The sequence below is a fragment of the Mandrillus leucophaeus genome, unplaced genomic scaffold (genome assembly GCF_000951045.1).
Source record: "Mandrillus leucophaeus isolate KB7577 unplaced genomic scaffold, Mleu.le_1.0 Scaffold247, whole genome shotgun sequence".
Classification (NCBI taxonomy): domain Eukaryota; kingdom Metazoa; phylum Chordata; class Mammalia; order Primates; family Cercopithecidae; genus Mandrillus; species Mandrillus leucophaeus.
The window spans coordinates 515,826-532,794 of record NW_012102554.1 but is presented as its reverse complement, the minus strand read 5'-3'; the positions used below and the strand labels follow the sequence as shown (position 1 = coordinate 532,794).

General features: G+C 38.1%; 1 protein-coding gene across 6 annotated transcripts in view; it reads right to left on the bottom strand.

Annotated features, from left to right (window-relative positions):
* The window catches only part of TCF12 (transcription factor 12), a 377,169-nt gene that overhangs the window by 33,135 nt on the left and 327,065 nt on the right, over positions 1-16,969 (bottom strand). For 3 of the 6 annotated variants that reach the window (XM_011983162.1, XM_011983160.1, XM_011983161.1), the window contains 4 exons: positions 13,491-13,569; positions 4,987-5,060; positions 3,914-3,985; positions 2,942-3,148 (listed from right to left, as the gene is read on the bottom strand). In XM_011983162.1, the coding sequence (XP_011838552.1) occupies positions 2,942-3,148; positions 3,914-3,985; positions 4,987-5,060; positions 13,491-13,569 (432 nt within the window). The remainder of the gene's footprint in view (positions 1-2,941; positions 3,149-3,913; positions 3,986-4,986; positions 5,061-13,490; positions 13,570-16,969) is intronic. The other 3 variants (XM_011983163.1, XM_011983164.1, XM_011983165.1) reach the window with 1 other exon arrangement.

Here is a 16,969-nt window from a genome sequence, read left to right as displayed (position 1 = left end):
CTTAGTCATGATCAGTTAGGAGGATGTATGGTTGTGACCAGGGGAAAATAAAAGCTGGAGATTAACTCTTGGAGACAGTTGGCAAGAGTTACAAAAACGTGCTCCCAAAATCACACACTCTGCAAGAATATGAAGAGTTGATGCCATACAGGTGGGTGCTGAGCATGTAAACAAAGGGATCCCAGTAGTACTAATGGAAGTCCTCAGACATGGAAAAGAACCACCACGACAAGACAGTCTTCCTCAGTAAGATGCCTACGACTCTGAGGGGATAGTCAGTGGCAGACTAATCTTCCTTTCATTCCATCCTTTGGTCTTTTTGTTGAAGCTGAGAACTGAGGACTCAGCAGCTAAAAGGCTTACTTCAGAAGGACAGGAGATGAATACTGACTCACCTAACAGTGTCAGATTTTGTCAGCTAATAACTTTATATTTTGAGGCTAAGCCTGGCAGGTACATCTTATCTCCACTGCTAAAAGTATTACTGATTGTGTCTGGATGAGATGAAAATAGCAGATGATTTCTGGCAGATTTTCCACAGCTCTGTACCCACTGAGGTAGTAAGGACTGAAGAGAAGGCCGTGACAGACACACTGAACAACAGCTTGGGCTAGCTGCTGTGGCACTAATGTTGCAGCTCAGACTAAGCCAGACTCACCTCACGTCTCAGGAGACCATTTTTTCTAGACTACTTTGAGATTTTTTTCTTTTTAAGAATATCTCTGGCTGGGTGCAGTGGCTCACGCCTGTAATCCCAGCACTTTGGGAGGCCAAGCTGGGTGGATCACAAGGTCAGGAGTTCGAGACCAGCCTGGTCAATATGGTGAAACCCCATCTCTACTCAAAACAGAAAAATTAGCTGGATGTGGTGGTGGGTGCCTATAATCCCAGCTATTCAGGAGGCTGAGGCAGGAGAATCACTTGAATCTGGGAGGCAGAGGTTGTAGTGAGCCGAGGTCACGCCATTGCACTCCAGCCTGGGTGACAGAGCGAGACTCCATCTCAAAAAACAAACAAAAAAACTATCCCTGCCAGACCTTCTGTTGTTGTTCTGAAGTGGGCAGTACATTCCTTCAGCATATAGTGGGAGCTACTTTCTTAGTTATAAGTTTTAGGGTGTCATCCAATGAAAGAATTTTTCCCTCTAACAGTCCTACTACTAAAATGCATTAGGTTTTTAGGTGGCTTTGGAGGACTAGATTTTGATAAGTCTCCCTTCCTATTATGGAATATCTGAAATTGGTAAAAAAACAACTTTCTCAAGACAGAAGTCCCATTTTATGCAAACTCCAACTGGGAGGAGCCAGATACATATTAAATACTGTAGCTGATAAGTTGGAATAGGAGCAGTAAGCTAGTAAAAGTGAATAATTAAAAAATCATTAAGAGGTAAGGAATAAGAACTGCAAACATTGCTGCTGAGACTAACTTAAAATTCAAGCATATTGATTTTGAAGTCATGCTTCTGAATAAGGATAAACAGTATTTCAACAAATTATTAATATTCTGCATTCATATTTGTAACAAATTCCTTTAATTATACCATAAAATCATATTTTTTTCTTTCTTTTTTTTTTGGTGAGACAGGGTCTCGCTCTATTGCCAAGGCTGGAGTGCAGTAGCACGAACATGGCTCACTGCAGCCTTGACCTCCTGGGATCAAGAGATTCTCCCACCTAAGCCTTCCATGTAGCTGGGACCACAGGCACACGCCTCTGTGCCAGGCTAACTTTTTTTTATTTTTTGTAGAGATGGGGGTCTTACTTTGTTGCCCAGGCTAGTCTTGGAACTCCAAGCAATCCTCCTGCCTTGGCCTCCCAAAGTGCTGGGATTACAGGTGCGAGCCATGTGACATTTCCCCATTCTACTAGTTTAATAACTTACATATGTTTTGACACATATTAGCTTATCAATAGCAATAAAAAGTACTTTAAAAGGAGACTGATTTTCAAGATTTCCTGACATTAAAAAAAACAAAGGAACACAAAACAGGCATCTAATGTTACCCATGCTGCTGAAAATAGGCAGCCTTGTGTGATGTTTAACTTCAGAGGCTCAAAAATGAGTATATATGTATGTGTATGATATGTGAGTGTGAAAATCTGGAACCAATCCTATCTTACAGAATACAAGCCTTCAGCATTTGGGGCGCATAATTATTTTGATGATAGGTAAGTTTTAGCCTTCATCACATGGTTTACACCTAAAAATCTGCTTCGTAGAAGAACATTTCACAGCATGCAATGAACCTTAAAAATCATGCCATAAACATGCAAACACATGGTATAAGTTTAAAATATCAGGTTCAAAAAGAATTTCATTTCTTTAAAAGATAATCTGAATAAAAAATAATGTAAGATGGTAAACACAGAATTTTTGATGTGTATGGCTGTAGAATGAACATCCCCTCTAAAAATTACCATTTTTTTTTAAAAGATGGACTGAGTTCTTAAAAATTCTCTTTGTGGGTTAATCTAAAATTGTTTCCTTTATTTATTACTGAAATTACAGCCATTCTTAAAACTACCTCCCCACCAAGTTTGGGAATAAAGTTTAAATTTGGACCTGTATAAATTACAGTTTCACATTCTTTCTACCATTGAAGGCTGGTTCTAAATTACAATAAACAACTTTTCTAGACCAGAACTCTTGCTATTCAGATTTCCTATGCACTATTTCAAGGCAAAAACTGTGGTGCCAATTATTACACATCTGGAAAAAAATCCAAGTTTAAGCTAAAAATAATCTTTGTAGAAAGCTTCTGCTTTTTGCACAAGGTCACAAGAAGATTTTATGGACTAATACTTAGACAGCAAAGAAAATTCTGAAAAGTCAGTCTTTACCTTCCTTTCAGAAAGATCCTCTTCCCAAAGATTTCATTAAAGACATTTAGGACAACAATCTTTAGGGTTTACTACAAAAAAGATGAGCACGATTTTACCATTGAAGTTGATCGACTGCTTGCAACAAGGCTTGATCCTCCATAGTTTGAATTGAGGCTTCCAATTGGTGCACTATGGGATGGTCCCAATAAACTGTGTATATCACTGTGACCAGTAGGCAAACTGGTGGAAGGTCCCACAGCATGGTTCCGCAGCACATGGATTGCATCATCCAGTCTGTCTAAACGATCCTCCATTCGAGACTGCTGTATGGATTAAAAAAAACATGGAGGTTATTGCTGGCATCTGTTAGATTCATTAACTGCTATGTTTCCTACTATGTGATATGTGGAAGATAGCAAGTGAAATGCAGTATCAAGTGGCTTCAAAAGCAACCACCTGAACTATAAATCAACAGCAAAAAAAGCCTATCTGTCTGTAGATTATGCTAAATTTTCAAAGCTTCAGAAACAAATCACTGCTTTATAAAATGAATTTACCAAACTACCATGAGGTTATTTCTTTTAGCCTCTACAAAAGATGAAGGATACTATGTCATTTCTCAATAAGAGTTGCTAAAAAAAAAAAAAAAAAAAGTACAACCTATATTTTAATACTGATCTTTGAATGATGGCAATTTGGGGAAGGGACCTCAAATCCAGTAAGTTTAAGTTTTAATTTTGTCTTAAGTATATAAAGCACATGTATCTTATATGGTGAACACATCCAGATATGTTCTTTGACAAAACTAAATAAATGGTATTGTCTGTGTGTGGGTACACACATGCCCCATACACAAACATATTAGAATTAAAAAAATCAAAAGCACATGCCAGTAGAGCTGTTTTAAAAAGGATCACTTTCAACAACATAAGAGACAAAAGTATTCCTATATACTATGATAAAAACTGAAATAGTCAATTGTTTGATTTTTAAAGACTGGAGTCTGTACAACTTAAAGATTTTAAATGAATAATGGGAAGTATAATTAATTGAAACACAAAAAAGGCACCATCTAAAAGAAATAGTACCTCACAGACATCCTTTAAGAAGGACATTGCATCTTGCAAATGCTCGTGAAGTTGCTGCTCAACTCGATTTTTCTGGCAAAGTCAAGACAGAACAGGAGGCAAAGCACAGGTTAAGATTAACTCCAAAAGAGATGAGGAAATAGCTGATATGCATGTCAGCATAACATGTTAGTAAAGTTAACGCCAAGACGTGCGAGATCTATTTTATTAAGATATGAAAAGGCTGGGGTTCAACAGGGAAGTTACGAGGTTAGCATCTAAACAGCACACATTGCTTATAATTGCTTGCAAAATACATGAGAAGCAAATGTTCCTTCAATTTAAAATGTTCTGTTAGTCACAGAAAAAGAATGTTTCTCTTTGCAACCTGGAATTACGAATGAGAGCATGACTTAGCATTCCATCAAATCATCCTTATTTTGTTTTTATTATACCGTGTAATTCCGGGTTACAAATACAAGTATACAAAAGCAACAGTAGTCAACATTCTCTCACAAATTCTTCACGCTCAAGTATCTAGAAGGTTCCTTTACTGCCTTGTTAAATAATGTTTTGCTTGTATGATTTGCACAATACACTTTTTTTTTTCCCACAAGAAGACATGGCATATAACACTTTCATGACAAAAAACACTGGTATTCACTTAAAATTTTTAATGGAAATGTAATAAACCACACACAGTATTACGAGAAAGGGTAAAATACAAAAGAGTAAAAATTTTGCATTGCTGGATTAAATTCTCTTGCTTTTACTTGTCTTTTTAAAAAAAGTTTCCCTTTATATGTAGACATAAAAGTATAGAATGATTAAGCCCTAGATTTGTCAAAGAAACAAAAATCCTCCTAACAAAATTTTAACATCAGCTGTCCTGACACCAGAAGCCTGATGTCCCAAAGAACAGATGGCAAAAGGCATACCCAATGTGTCTTATATTGTTCAACTGAATCAGCCATTTGTTAGCAAAGAATTCGTGTGCAATGCTAGCCTACTGTTTCTTTACTGTTATGCCAGATTTACTAAAAACAAACAAACTCTAAGCTATCAGATAAAATTGGTGTATAAGAGGCTCTTACCAGGGAGTGGAGTGAGTTTTCATAGCTTGGGGATGAAGGTGCTTGCCCTCCAGGTCTGGGCCACTGACTGGTACCTGTTAAAACCCAAAAGTACCCACACACCTGGGTTAACTCAGTGATCTTGATAATGTTGTGAAGGAAAGGGTAAAGATACTGAATAACTAAATAAATTTACATGAATATTTTTGTTCGGCCTTCAGCACAGTATTGGCTACTTATAAGCCCAATACATTTTTAAAAATCTTTCATTATTAATTAAAAAAAAATGTAGGGAGCTGAGAAAACAGAATAAAAAAAAAACCCTGTAATTTAAAATACAGCTACCTTTATGTTTGCACATTCTTTAGACTTATTCCACATGCCTATGTATCTTGAGAAAATGCACTTACAATGTACACACTTTTAAAATTCTGTCCCCCTTCCTCTAGCATTGTACAGAAATTTTGGTAATACTATTAATGACTACATTAATATTCCCCTTATTCTCTACACTTAGTTTTTTTTGTTTGTTTTTGTTGTTTGTTTTTTTGAGATGGAGTCTCACTGTCGCTCAGGCTGGCGTGCAGCGGCACGATCTTGGCTCACTGCAACCTCTACCTCCTGAGTTCAAGTGATTCTCCTGCCTCTGCCTCCTGAGTAGCTGGGATTACAAGCGTGTGCCACCATGCTGGCTAATTTGTTTTTTTTTGAGACGGAGTCTCGCTCTGTCGTCCAGGCCAGAGTGCAGTGGGCCAGATCTCGGCTCACTGCAAGCTCCACCTCCCGGGTTTACGCCATTCTCCTGCCTCAGCCTCCCAAGTAGCTGGGACTACAGGCGCCCACCACCTCACCCAGCTAGGTTTTTTTTTATATTTTTTAGTAGAGATGGGGTTTCATCGTGTTAGCCAGGATGGTCTCGATCTCCTAACCTCGTTATCTGCCTGTCTCGGCCTCCCAAAGTGCTGGGATTATAGGCTTGAGCCACCGTGCCTGGCCTTTTTCTTTTTTTTTGAGATGGCATCTCGCTCTGTTGCCTGGGCTGTAGTGCACTAGTGCCATCTTGACTCACTGCAACCTCTACCATCCAGGTTCAAGCGATTCTCCTGCCTCAGCCTCCCAAGTAGCTGGGATTACAGGCACACACCACCACACCAAGTTAATTTTTGTATTTTCAGTAGAGACGAGGTTTCACCACGTTGGCCAGGCTGGTCTCGAACTCCTGACCTTAAGTGATCCGCCAGCCTCAGCCTCACAAAGTGGTGGAATTACTGGCGCGAGCCATTGTGCCTGGCTTCTACACCTAATTTGCTTAGCCACTATTGTTTCACTGCTAGACATTTTGGTTGTTATCACTTGGCTATTATGAACAGTGATATAAGTAAACATTACTCTGAGTTTTTTTCCCCCAGGGGAAAGGATGTTTTGAGGATAGTTATCATTTCTGAATCAAAGGGTATACATAAATTAACATAAGGACAAACTGCCTTACCAAGGGGTAATATTAACTGATTGTGCCTTTAGCAATACACAGATGAATAAATTTCCCATGATTCTAAATGATCTTGGGGTCATCTGTTTAAAAATTTCCCAAAATAGTTTATACCAAATACATTAACTAGGAAAATATTATAAAAACTTCTGTAAGATGTTGTTTATCCTGTGATGTTAGAAAAGTAGAAATCTAATTTAAAAAATAAAGATAGAAAAAGAAAAGATACAAGTTCAGAGTATAAAAAGAAAAGCATAAAAAAAAATTCATCCATATGTTAGACAGAAGGCAATGTTTTAATGGTCTTGTGAAAACACCTTTAAAAGTAAAAAGACAAAAACAACTGATCAAAATCTTCATTATTTCATGATTGTGCATCTGAAAATAAGTCATTTACAGAATAAAGACTATTTAATTAAATATATATTTTTGTTCTTAATAAAAGCTTCAGTGACAATTTGAATTATATTAGAAATCAAAGTTGGAAGTTGAAGGTTTAATTTGTCTCACTCTAGAACCTTTTATTGCAGGTCAATTTGCCATATTTAGGAAGTTAATGTGACACTACAATTTATTTGTCTTAGAAAAACTTGAGGTAAATTAGAACTATTATAGTTCATTTTAGCTGAACAAGACTATTTATTTATGAAACAATGTAGTAACTGTATTCATCAATTATATACATTTTGCAAGATGAAAAGTTGGATACAGATTCTTCATAACCTGATTATATTTCACAATTATATGCATACTGTTATGATTACATAAATACATTTTAAATACTAAAATTGTGAGAAAAAATATGCACTTCAGTTAATTTTTTTTTTTACTTACAAGCAAATTATAAACAAATTATTTTGAGGACCATTAAAGGCTTCTTGCTAGACATACAAATGTAATCATAAATCAACTACAAACAAATTATGGACAATCTAAAATTGCTCATTGCTTCAAAACCTTGTGGGCTAATTTTATAATTAAAAGGCTGAACTGATCAACCAGAAAATCTCAGTAACTGACTATATGCAAAATATATAAAAACAACCAGCCAACACCTTACTGCTAATTTCAGTGCATTACTTCTTTCTAAGCACTGATGTAGAATTATGAATTTTAGGTGACCAGTTTAATCATAATCGATTTTGAAAAATACCTTTAATTATTAAAAAAGAATTTATCTTAATGTTGGTAATACTTTACTTTTCAATCATTTTGTTCTACTCCTTCCGTAAGTCCCCTGTAATAGGAGCCTGATCATCAAATTACTTACTTTGTGTGCAACATTAACAAAAGTTTTATGTTCAAATGCCTCAGAATTGTCAGCATGCATCTGCTTTTGCAAAACATGCAGTTTTTGTGATTCTTCACTAGCTTAATATTGAGGAATCAGATGTGCACACTAAATTACTCGGGTAATAAATCATCTAGATAATTTTTGGTGCTATTAAAAAACTGTACAAAGGTCTATCCTCAATGTGTAACTCATTAAACTGGGAAAAAATTTAGATACACTTAAACTTACTTTGTTTTTATTACAGGCTGGCCTGTTCTAGTGTAACGCACTTTGTTAAAGCATGCTGAAGTCAGGTAACTGACTTAACATCAGGCAGTCTGACAGGTAATAAAAATAAGTAGCTCATCAATTAGTAGAATTGATTAGAATTTCTCTTTCTCTCATTTTTATTTTTTTCTGTGAATGCTCTGAAGATTACTATTGAGTACTACAATTATTGAACTTTTATTCACTTATATTCCAGAAGGAGGTAATGAAAGGCAAAGGAAGACTTTGCTTGTTTGCCTTCCAAGCTCCCTTAGTAAACTTATTCTCTTACTGCAAATGCTCATCTTTTCCTAAATAACTGTAGTAAACAAAGCCATTCCTCTCTTCTATCTTGTGGCGAGAGCACTGATTTTGTTCACAAGGGGTGTTGGAGATGGGTCTGTCCTTTCCTAATAGGAACCAGGAGAGAGCAATTCTGTTCTTAGCCCTAGGGATAAATCCGGATGCTAAGATAAACATGGTGGCACCATTTCTGTTGCAAGTAACTGCATTAGGCCCAGTGCTGGCCAATAAGACATAAGGGGAAATCTGTTTAAGAGGCTTCTGGAAAAGGATCCTTAAAATAATTTTTAAAAGACTCTTAAAAGAAATAGATGGGATACTGAACTTGAGTTGGAAGAGGTGAGTCCGGTCATCTGGTCTCAAAATGAAGGTAAAACTGCTGCCTGGTGGCCCCCAGCCCTCCGGCCGTTGCCACCACTGTGGGGGTGGGTGGTGGGGGAAGACGGCCATGATTCAAAGGAACCAGAGCTTTTGAGAAAACTTTTTATGGTGGTCTGAGCTTTGAAACTACAGATGATAGTTTAAGAGACATTTTGAGAAATGGGGCACACTCACAGATTGTGTGGTAATGAGACCCCAAACAAAACGTTCCAGGGGCTTTGGTTTTGTGACTTATTCTTGTGTTGAAGAGGTGGAGGCAGCAAGGTGTGCTAGACCACACAAGGCTGATAGGTGTGTAGTGGAACCAAAGAGAGCTGCTTCTACAGAGGATTCTGTAAAGTCTGGTGCCCATCTAACAGTGAAGAAAACTTTTGTTGGTAGTATTAAAGAAGAAACAGAAGAATATAATTTGAGAGACTACTTTGAGAAGTATGGCAAGATTGAAACCGCAGACGTTAGGGAAGACAGGCAGAGTGGAAAAAAGAGAGGATTTGCTTCATTAACTTTTGATGATCATGATACAGTTGATAAAACTGTTGTTCAGAAATACCACCACACGGGCCGGGCACGGTGGCTCAAGCCTGTAATCCCAGCACTTTGGGAGGCCCAGGCGGGCGGATCACGAGGTCAGGAGATCGAGACCATCCTGGCTAACATGATGAAACCCCGTCTCTACTAAAAAATACAAAAAAACTAGCCGGGTGAGGTGGCGGGCACCTGTAGTCCCAGCTACTCGGGAGGCTGAGGCAGGAGAACGGCGTAAACCCAGGAGACAGAGCTTGCAGTGAGCCGAGATCCGGCCACTGTACTCCAGCCTGGACGACAGAGTGAGACTCCGTCTCAAAAAAAACAAAAAACAAAACAAAAAAAAGAAATACCACCATAGTATTAATGGGCATAACTGTGAAGTAAAAAAGGTCCTTTCTAAACAAGAGATGAAGTCTGCTGGATAACAAAGAGGTCATAGAGGTAGATCTGGCAATTTTATTATGGAGGAAACTTTGGAGGTGGTGGAGGTAATTTTGGCTGTGGTGGAAACTTTGGTGGAAGAGAAGGCTATGGTGGTGAAGGTGGTGGCAGCAGAGGTAGTTATGGAGGAGGTGATGGTGGATATAATGCATTTGGAGGTGATGGTGGCAACTATATTGGTATTCCTGGTTATAGTAGTAGAGGGGGCTATGATGGTGATGGACCAAGGATATGGTGGTGGTGGTGGAGTGATGGAGGAAACTTTGACGGTGGTAACTATGGTGGTGGTGGAAACTATAATGATTTTGGGAATTACAGTGAACAACAGCAATCAAACTATGAACCCATGAAAGGGGGCAGTTTTGGTGGAAGAAGCTCAGGCATTCCCTATGGTGGTGAAAGTGGTGGATATGGTAGCAGAAGGTTCTAAAAACAGCAGAAAAGGGCTACAGTTCTTAGCAGGAGAGAGAACAAGGACTTGTCAGGAAAGCTGTAGGTTACGTTGAGACAGTTGTCCCAAATGCATTAGAGGAACTGTAAAAATCTGCCACAGAAGGAACAATGATCCATAGTCAGAAAAGTTACTGTAGCTTAAACAGGAAACCCTTCTTGTTCGGGACTGTCATAGCCAGTTTGCAAAAAGTGTAGCTACCGACTAATGCAATGTAGTGACAATAAGATGTATATTCCTGAGGTCTTTTATCTGTTGTGGTTTTGCCTTTTTCTTTTCACTACATCAGTGATATTGCCCTGTAAATTGTGGTAGTGGCACCGGGAATAAAAAATTAGGGAATTTTTAACTGAAAAAAAAAAAAAGAGAGATGGTCCTTTTTTCATCTATTGGAGATTATTACGTCTGCATGTAGTACCTTGAACCACACTGTCTTTCTACCAGCCTGAGGAAGAACTGCAAAGTAGAGCATGAGCCCTGACATAGGGGGCCAGGACCTCACTACACAAGATTATAAATCCTCTTACTGTTCAGTCTAGCTGAGACAAGAGTTTCTTTTCATTTTAGCCTAAAGCATTCTAACTGATACAATATCTCAGAACTTTCCTCCTAAGCATTCTTTGTGTAGAAATGTATGCTCTTGACCTGAAAAGTTTCCAAGGAAAACATTGGGGATTTAAAGAATGATAGCCTTAGAAGCTGCTTATGTGGCTCTGCACATGTGTATCTATCTTTAAAAGACTTGTGCTAAGTCTAACTGATGCTCAAAAGCATAAGGAATAGGGCAAGTGTGGAGAATTCCACCCACACAGTGGGTAGAATTTTTTATTCTAGATAACAGGCCATTGCCACACAAGATGCAAAATAATGTCCACATATTTATATAGGAGCTCTGGTTTGCTCTTATTCTTTTCCTTCTCCCTTTGACAGTGAATATTTTATCACACAGTGCTTTCCTTTCTTCTTTCCATCTCATCTCTGCCCTGCTATGGGTGGGCAGGGGTGTATGTGCGTTTAGGTAAGAACCATAGATACAGGAGACAGGAGAGATGGACCTGCTTAAAATCAGTCTTTGATTTGCTGTTTCAACACAAGTATGTGAAAGTACTTTTCTTTGATTATGACTGCTGAATTGAAAAAGAAGCCTTCATTACATAATTCAACAGTCCAGATTTTCATTAACAACCTGAATTAAAGAGAAAAAGAGAGCATCACCCATTAAATATCAAATAAAGATGAAGGAGGAAATGTGAGATTTTACTTGTGACCACTAGGTTTTTGGAAAATGTCTAAATCTTGGATTCTGCACTTGACTGATGACCCTTCATAGATGCTGAGCTCTGCCATGGCCTGCCTTCCTACTCAGTGTTCATTAAAACCAAAGGATATTTTGGCAGCTATCTTACTAGACAGACAAGGAGAGGTAGTGGGAATGCTGATACGGATACCTCAGATGAGAAAGTGAAACAAGCTGTGACAAAAATGACATTGATAATTTTAGTAAAACTGTGCAAAGAGGGTGAGTAGGGTTAGAGTTACATCCTTCGTCCTGTAATTTCAGCTCTGCTAAACAACAACTTTAAGTCAATGGGTCTTTCATAGTCTTGTCTATGTGGGGAACAGCTGTTTAACTTTTACTAGACAGCTGAAGCCCTGGTGTCTGGGAGAGTGGCAGAACCTGCTCATAGCTGAAAGCAGCTGCCAGCAGTTCATCATCCCCAAACCGGAATGCTTCTTAGTAGAGCCACAAGGCTAATACACAAAGCATAGGTGATGGCCCATGCAAAAAGGCTTAACAACAACAACAAAACTGCATGGACTTAACTAATGGCTTGATTAGGAAAACAGAATTGTTCCCTCAACTATTGTTGGAGGAATATGATAACTTTATCCAGTTGCCTAATAACTTTTCCTCAAAACAATCTAATATATTTTTTCTTCAGCAAGGCTTTTCTCCAAACACTGCTCAGAAAAATATAGTTCAAGTTTTAAAATTATAGCTTAAAAGATATTAAAGATTTTTATATATTTATTCCTAAGAAATAAAAAAAAAATCCTGTTTACAATAACATCAATCATGTCTCAACAAATTTATACTACAGGACAGTATTTAGAACTTGTCTAAACTAATGTGAAAAATATTAAGGAAAAAAAAAATGTGGGCCGGGTGCAGTAGGTCATGCCTGTAATCCTAGCACTTTGGGAGAAGGATGAAGCAGGTGGATCACTTGAGGTCAGGAGTTCGAGACATGCCTGGCCAACATGGCCAACTCCATTCACATGGAGTTCATCTCTACAAAAAAATACAAAAATTAGCCGGGTCTGGTGGTGGGTGCCTACAATCCCAGCTACTTGGGAAGCTGAGGCAGGAAATCCCTTGACCCCAGGAGGTAGAGGTGGCAGTAAGCCGAGATTACGCCACTGCACTTCAGCCTGGGCAACAGAGTGAGATTCGGTCTCAAACAGAACAAAACAAAACAAAAACAAATGTAAACCACTTATCTTCACTAACAATATTCATCCACCTTCACAGAGAGTTCTTTCCTTAGCAGAAAAACCACATCATTCCCAAGAATTTTTTCTATGTGAAATAACTTAGTTGACCTAAAAATAAAAACAGACTATCTAGCAGAAGTAGTTATTCATCTTTGAATCTTACCTGCTGTACATGGTAAGTGTGGAGAACAAGGAAGAAGTTACATGTATTTTAAAATAAACTAATCTTATTTATTTTACATGCTATCTTATAAAAACAATTTTGGGGGGGGGTGGGTATGGTGGCTGACACCTGTAATCCCAGCATTTTGGGGGGCCAAGGTGGGAGGATGCTTGAGCTCAGGGGTTCAAGACTAGGCTGGCCAACATAATGAGACCCAGTCTCTACATAAAGTAAAAAGATTAGCTTGGCATGGTGGCATACACCTGTAGTCCCAGTTACTCAGGAGGCTGAGGTGGAAGGATCATTTGAGCCCAGGAGTTAGAGGCTGCATTGGGCCGAGACCATACCACTACACTCCAGCCAGGGCAACAGAGTAAGACCCTGTCTCTAAAAAAATTACTTTAGAAAAATTTTTGATTTCATTCTTTCTCCATATTTTATCTTAATTCCAATTGCCTTGTCTTATTTTTATCCTGTTGTAACTACTGTTCTTAGAAATGATCACAAATTACATTAAGAATCAGGGAAGATATTAATAAATAATTCAAAATTAGCAAATATTTTAATATTCTCCAAAATGAATTCAAGAGGAAGGCTCTCTTTACATGGTTTCTTATAGTCAAATCTAAATGATTTTTCACAAATTTTTATTAAAGTTTGTTGAGAAATAAACTAGAAATATTTCTAAGTAGCCCCACACGTTGTGAAGTTGTTAGATAAAACACAAGCCTACCTGTGAGAGGTGAAGGTGATCCAACTGGTGTTGATGGATTTGATGGAAAACTACTGCTGGTATGGTCAGGAGAATAAATCTAACCAGAAAACAAGAAATATACATGTATCAATAAGTGACAACAGCACATACACAAATCCATTCACATGGAGTTATTTTTATAATCTAGTTGTCACCCTTAAGACTTCAGAGTGAAAAAATTTCTCATCAAGTTTTAGACTGTTTCATCATACAGAAGCCGTAGTTTAAAAAACAGATTAAAAAGTATATATATTCTAATATGAGAGGAATAAAATAGATCATAAGTATTTATTTTTCTAGGTGAAAATAACGAAGTATTTGTTAGAACAGAAAAATAAGAAGTACCTACAAAGTTAACAAATCTGACAATCTTTCTAGAATGTGGTATCTTTAAAAATAGTCACCTCAGAAAACTATTAATACTATCTTTTAGAATGGTCTTTAAGGACAGTTTAAAAGTTGAACAAAGAAAATAATCTTTTTAATGGTTACCCCTTATCTCTCATTTAAAAAGTTACTCAGTTTGATCAACCACATTTTTGCCAATTTTAGCTCCAAATGATTGAGTGTTGTAAAACATTAAACTTATTCTCAGAAGATACTTTTGTCACCCTTGAAGAAAGTGAAAAAATCCTGATATGCTTCAAAAATTGTTTCCAAGATGATTTGTGGACTTCAAATCCCAATAGGTCAACTTTGAAGAGGATAAATTATCGGGATGCATAAATTTAGGTATTCTAGCTTGAAGTTTTGTTGCAATACTTTATATTTCATATTGTCAAAAATAAATGGTGACAGACATTAATTCAAGTTTATCTAATTCAACAGTGAACACTTTTTTTGAGATGAAGTCTCACTCCGTCACCCAGGCTGGAGTGCAGTGGCGCAATCTCGGCTTAATGCAACCTCCGCCCTGCCCCAGGTTTAAGCTATTCTCTTGTCTCAGCTTCCCTAGTAGCTCAGACTACGAGTGCGCAGCACAATGCCTAGCTAACTTTTTTTTAGTAGAGATGGGTTTTCGTCATGTTGCTCAGGTTGGTCTTCAACTCCTGACCTCAGGTGATCCACCCACTTTGGCCTCCCAAAGTGCTAGGATTATAGGCGTGAGTCATGGCGCCTGGCAACAATAGTAAACACTTTAAAAGTCCCCTTAATCCAGGCACCAAAGGCCCATCCCTAAGATCTCTTCTTGGACAATCCTATTCTTTTAATAGGCATAATGATAATTTTCATTATCTCGGCACTTAGGGCAGAGAAAACAACTTATATGGATAAATTGTGGTTAAATATTTCAAAAAGGAAAACTACTTGCAAGTGCAAAAAGTCATCTGAGTGCAAAAAGTCATCCAGTATAAATGACCTTGCTTTGAATAAACTTAGACCTCTAATGAATTTAAAGAGACCCAATTTACAGCATACAAGGAATTTCAACATTGTTTTTAAAGAAAGCATAATAATGTTCTTTCAATATTTGATAAAGTCAGTTATTGGGACAGGTTCATATACAACAAAACTCTACAAGTCACAATTGACAAATTTCATATTTTTTTTTTTTCTGAGATGGAGTCTCACTCTGTTACCCAGGTTGGAGTGCAGTGTTGCAACCTCCACCTACCAGGTTCAAGTGATTTTCCTCACTCAGCCTCCCAGTAGCTGGGACTACAGGTGTGTGCCACCACGCCCAACTACATTTTGTATTTTTAGTAGAGATGAGATTTTGCCATGCTGGACAGGCTGGTCTTGAACTCCTGACCTCAGGGGATCCACCCACCTCAGTCTTCCAAAGTGCTGGGATTACAGGTGTGAATCACAGCTGGCCAAATTTCATTTTTTAAAAAGGTAACAGGCTTTCAAATTGTAAGCAGCCCAAAGTCTACCTTCCTTTGACTACAAATGAATATATCCACTTCAAATAAAATATGCCAGTTTGTATGATGTTAGTAACTTATTGTAAATGCCTTTATACATCAACTATCTCAAATAGTCAGGATCTAGACACTGTAATACTCTCTTTAAAAAGCTATTTTGGAAAAGTAAAGCTATGGAAAAGAGTTCAAAACACTTTGGGAGGATCTAGTAACAGAGAGATAGTATAAGATCAATATTAGGCTGGGCATGGTGGCTCACGCCTATAATCCCAGCACTTGGGGAGGCTGAGGTGGGCGGATCACCTGAGATCAGGAGTTTGAGACCAGCCTGGCCAATATGGTGAAACTCTATCTCTACTAAACATATAAAAATTAGTCGGGTGTGGTGGGCAACTATAATCCCAGCTACTTGTGGGGTCTGAGGCAGGACAATCGCTTGAATCCGGGAGGCGGAGGTTGCAGTGAGCTGAGATGGAGCCACTGCACTCCAGCTTGGGTGACAGAGTAAGACACCGTATGAAAAAAGAAAAAACAAATCAGTATTATTGGTTTTTAAGTTGTTACCTTTTAAAACATTCATAGGACATGTGGTAAATTAGCTTGGAAAGGTACATTTTTGTTCTTAGTGGCTTTGCACACATACATTGATTTCAACCACATAAGTAAATTAGGGAAGGTCATCAAACTTCAACAAAAACAAAACATGTTTTAACGTACCTTTTCCTTTTCTTTCTTTTTTTTTGAGATAAGGTCTTACTCTGTCACTCAGGTTGGAGTGCAGTGGTGTAATCATGGCTCACTGCAGCCTCAACTTCCTGGGCTCAAGCAATCCTTCCACCTTGACTTCCCAAGGAGCTGGGACTACAAGCCCCCACCACCACACCCAACATTTTTGTATATTTTGTAGAGATGGGGTTCCGCTATGTTGCCCAGGCTGGTCTTAAACTCCTTGAACAAAGAAGCGATCTGCCTGCTTTGGCCTCCCAAAGTGCTGGGATTACAGGTGTGAGCCATCGCACCTGGCCCTCAACATACCTCTTTACCACTGTAAACCATCATTTCTTATGTTCAAAATTCAAATAATTATACCATTTATGAGCAACTGATGCTCATCTTTATGAAATATGTCTTGACTACAATTTTGGCAAGGGAAGGAAAGGTTGATAACACTGATGGTGGATGGATGAGCGAGAAATTTTCAGTTCTATGCAAAACTGTGATTATTACAAAGTAGCCCAACTCATGAAGCAGCATTTTCTGTCACATGCTCCTGCTTACACTGTATTTCTAATCATCTACATTTGTTTGTTACCTGTTTTTTTCCTTTCCCATGGTAAAATATAAGCCCCAGAAGAACAAGGAATTTGTCTTATTAATGTAGCCTCAGATTCCACAAGAGCTGCAGATAAATGGTGAGGGTTCAATGTATAGATATACAGCTGTCATTAAGAATGAAAAGCATAATCCTTGCTAGGAATTTCCATTTAAGTGCTTCTTTTCAGTCCTTGTATTTGATAAGGTCCCTAGGGTCCACCTATTTCACTCTTCCATTTCCTTTAATGTATGATTCCCCAGAGTTCTAGTCTCAGT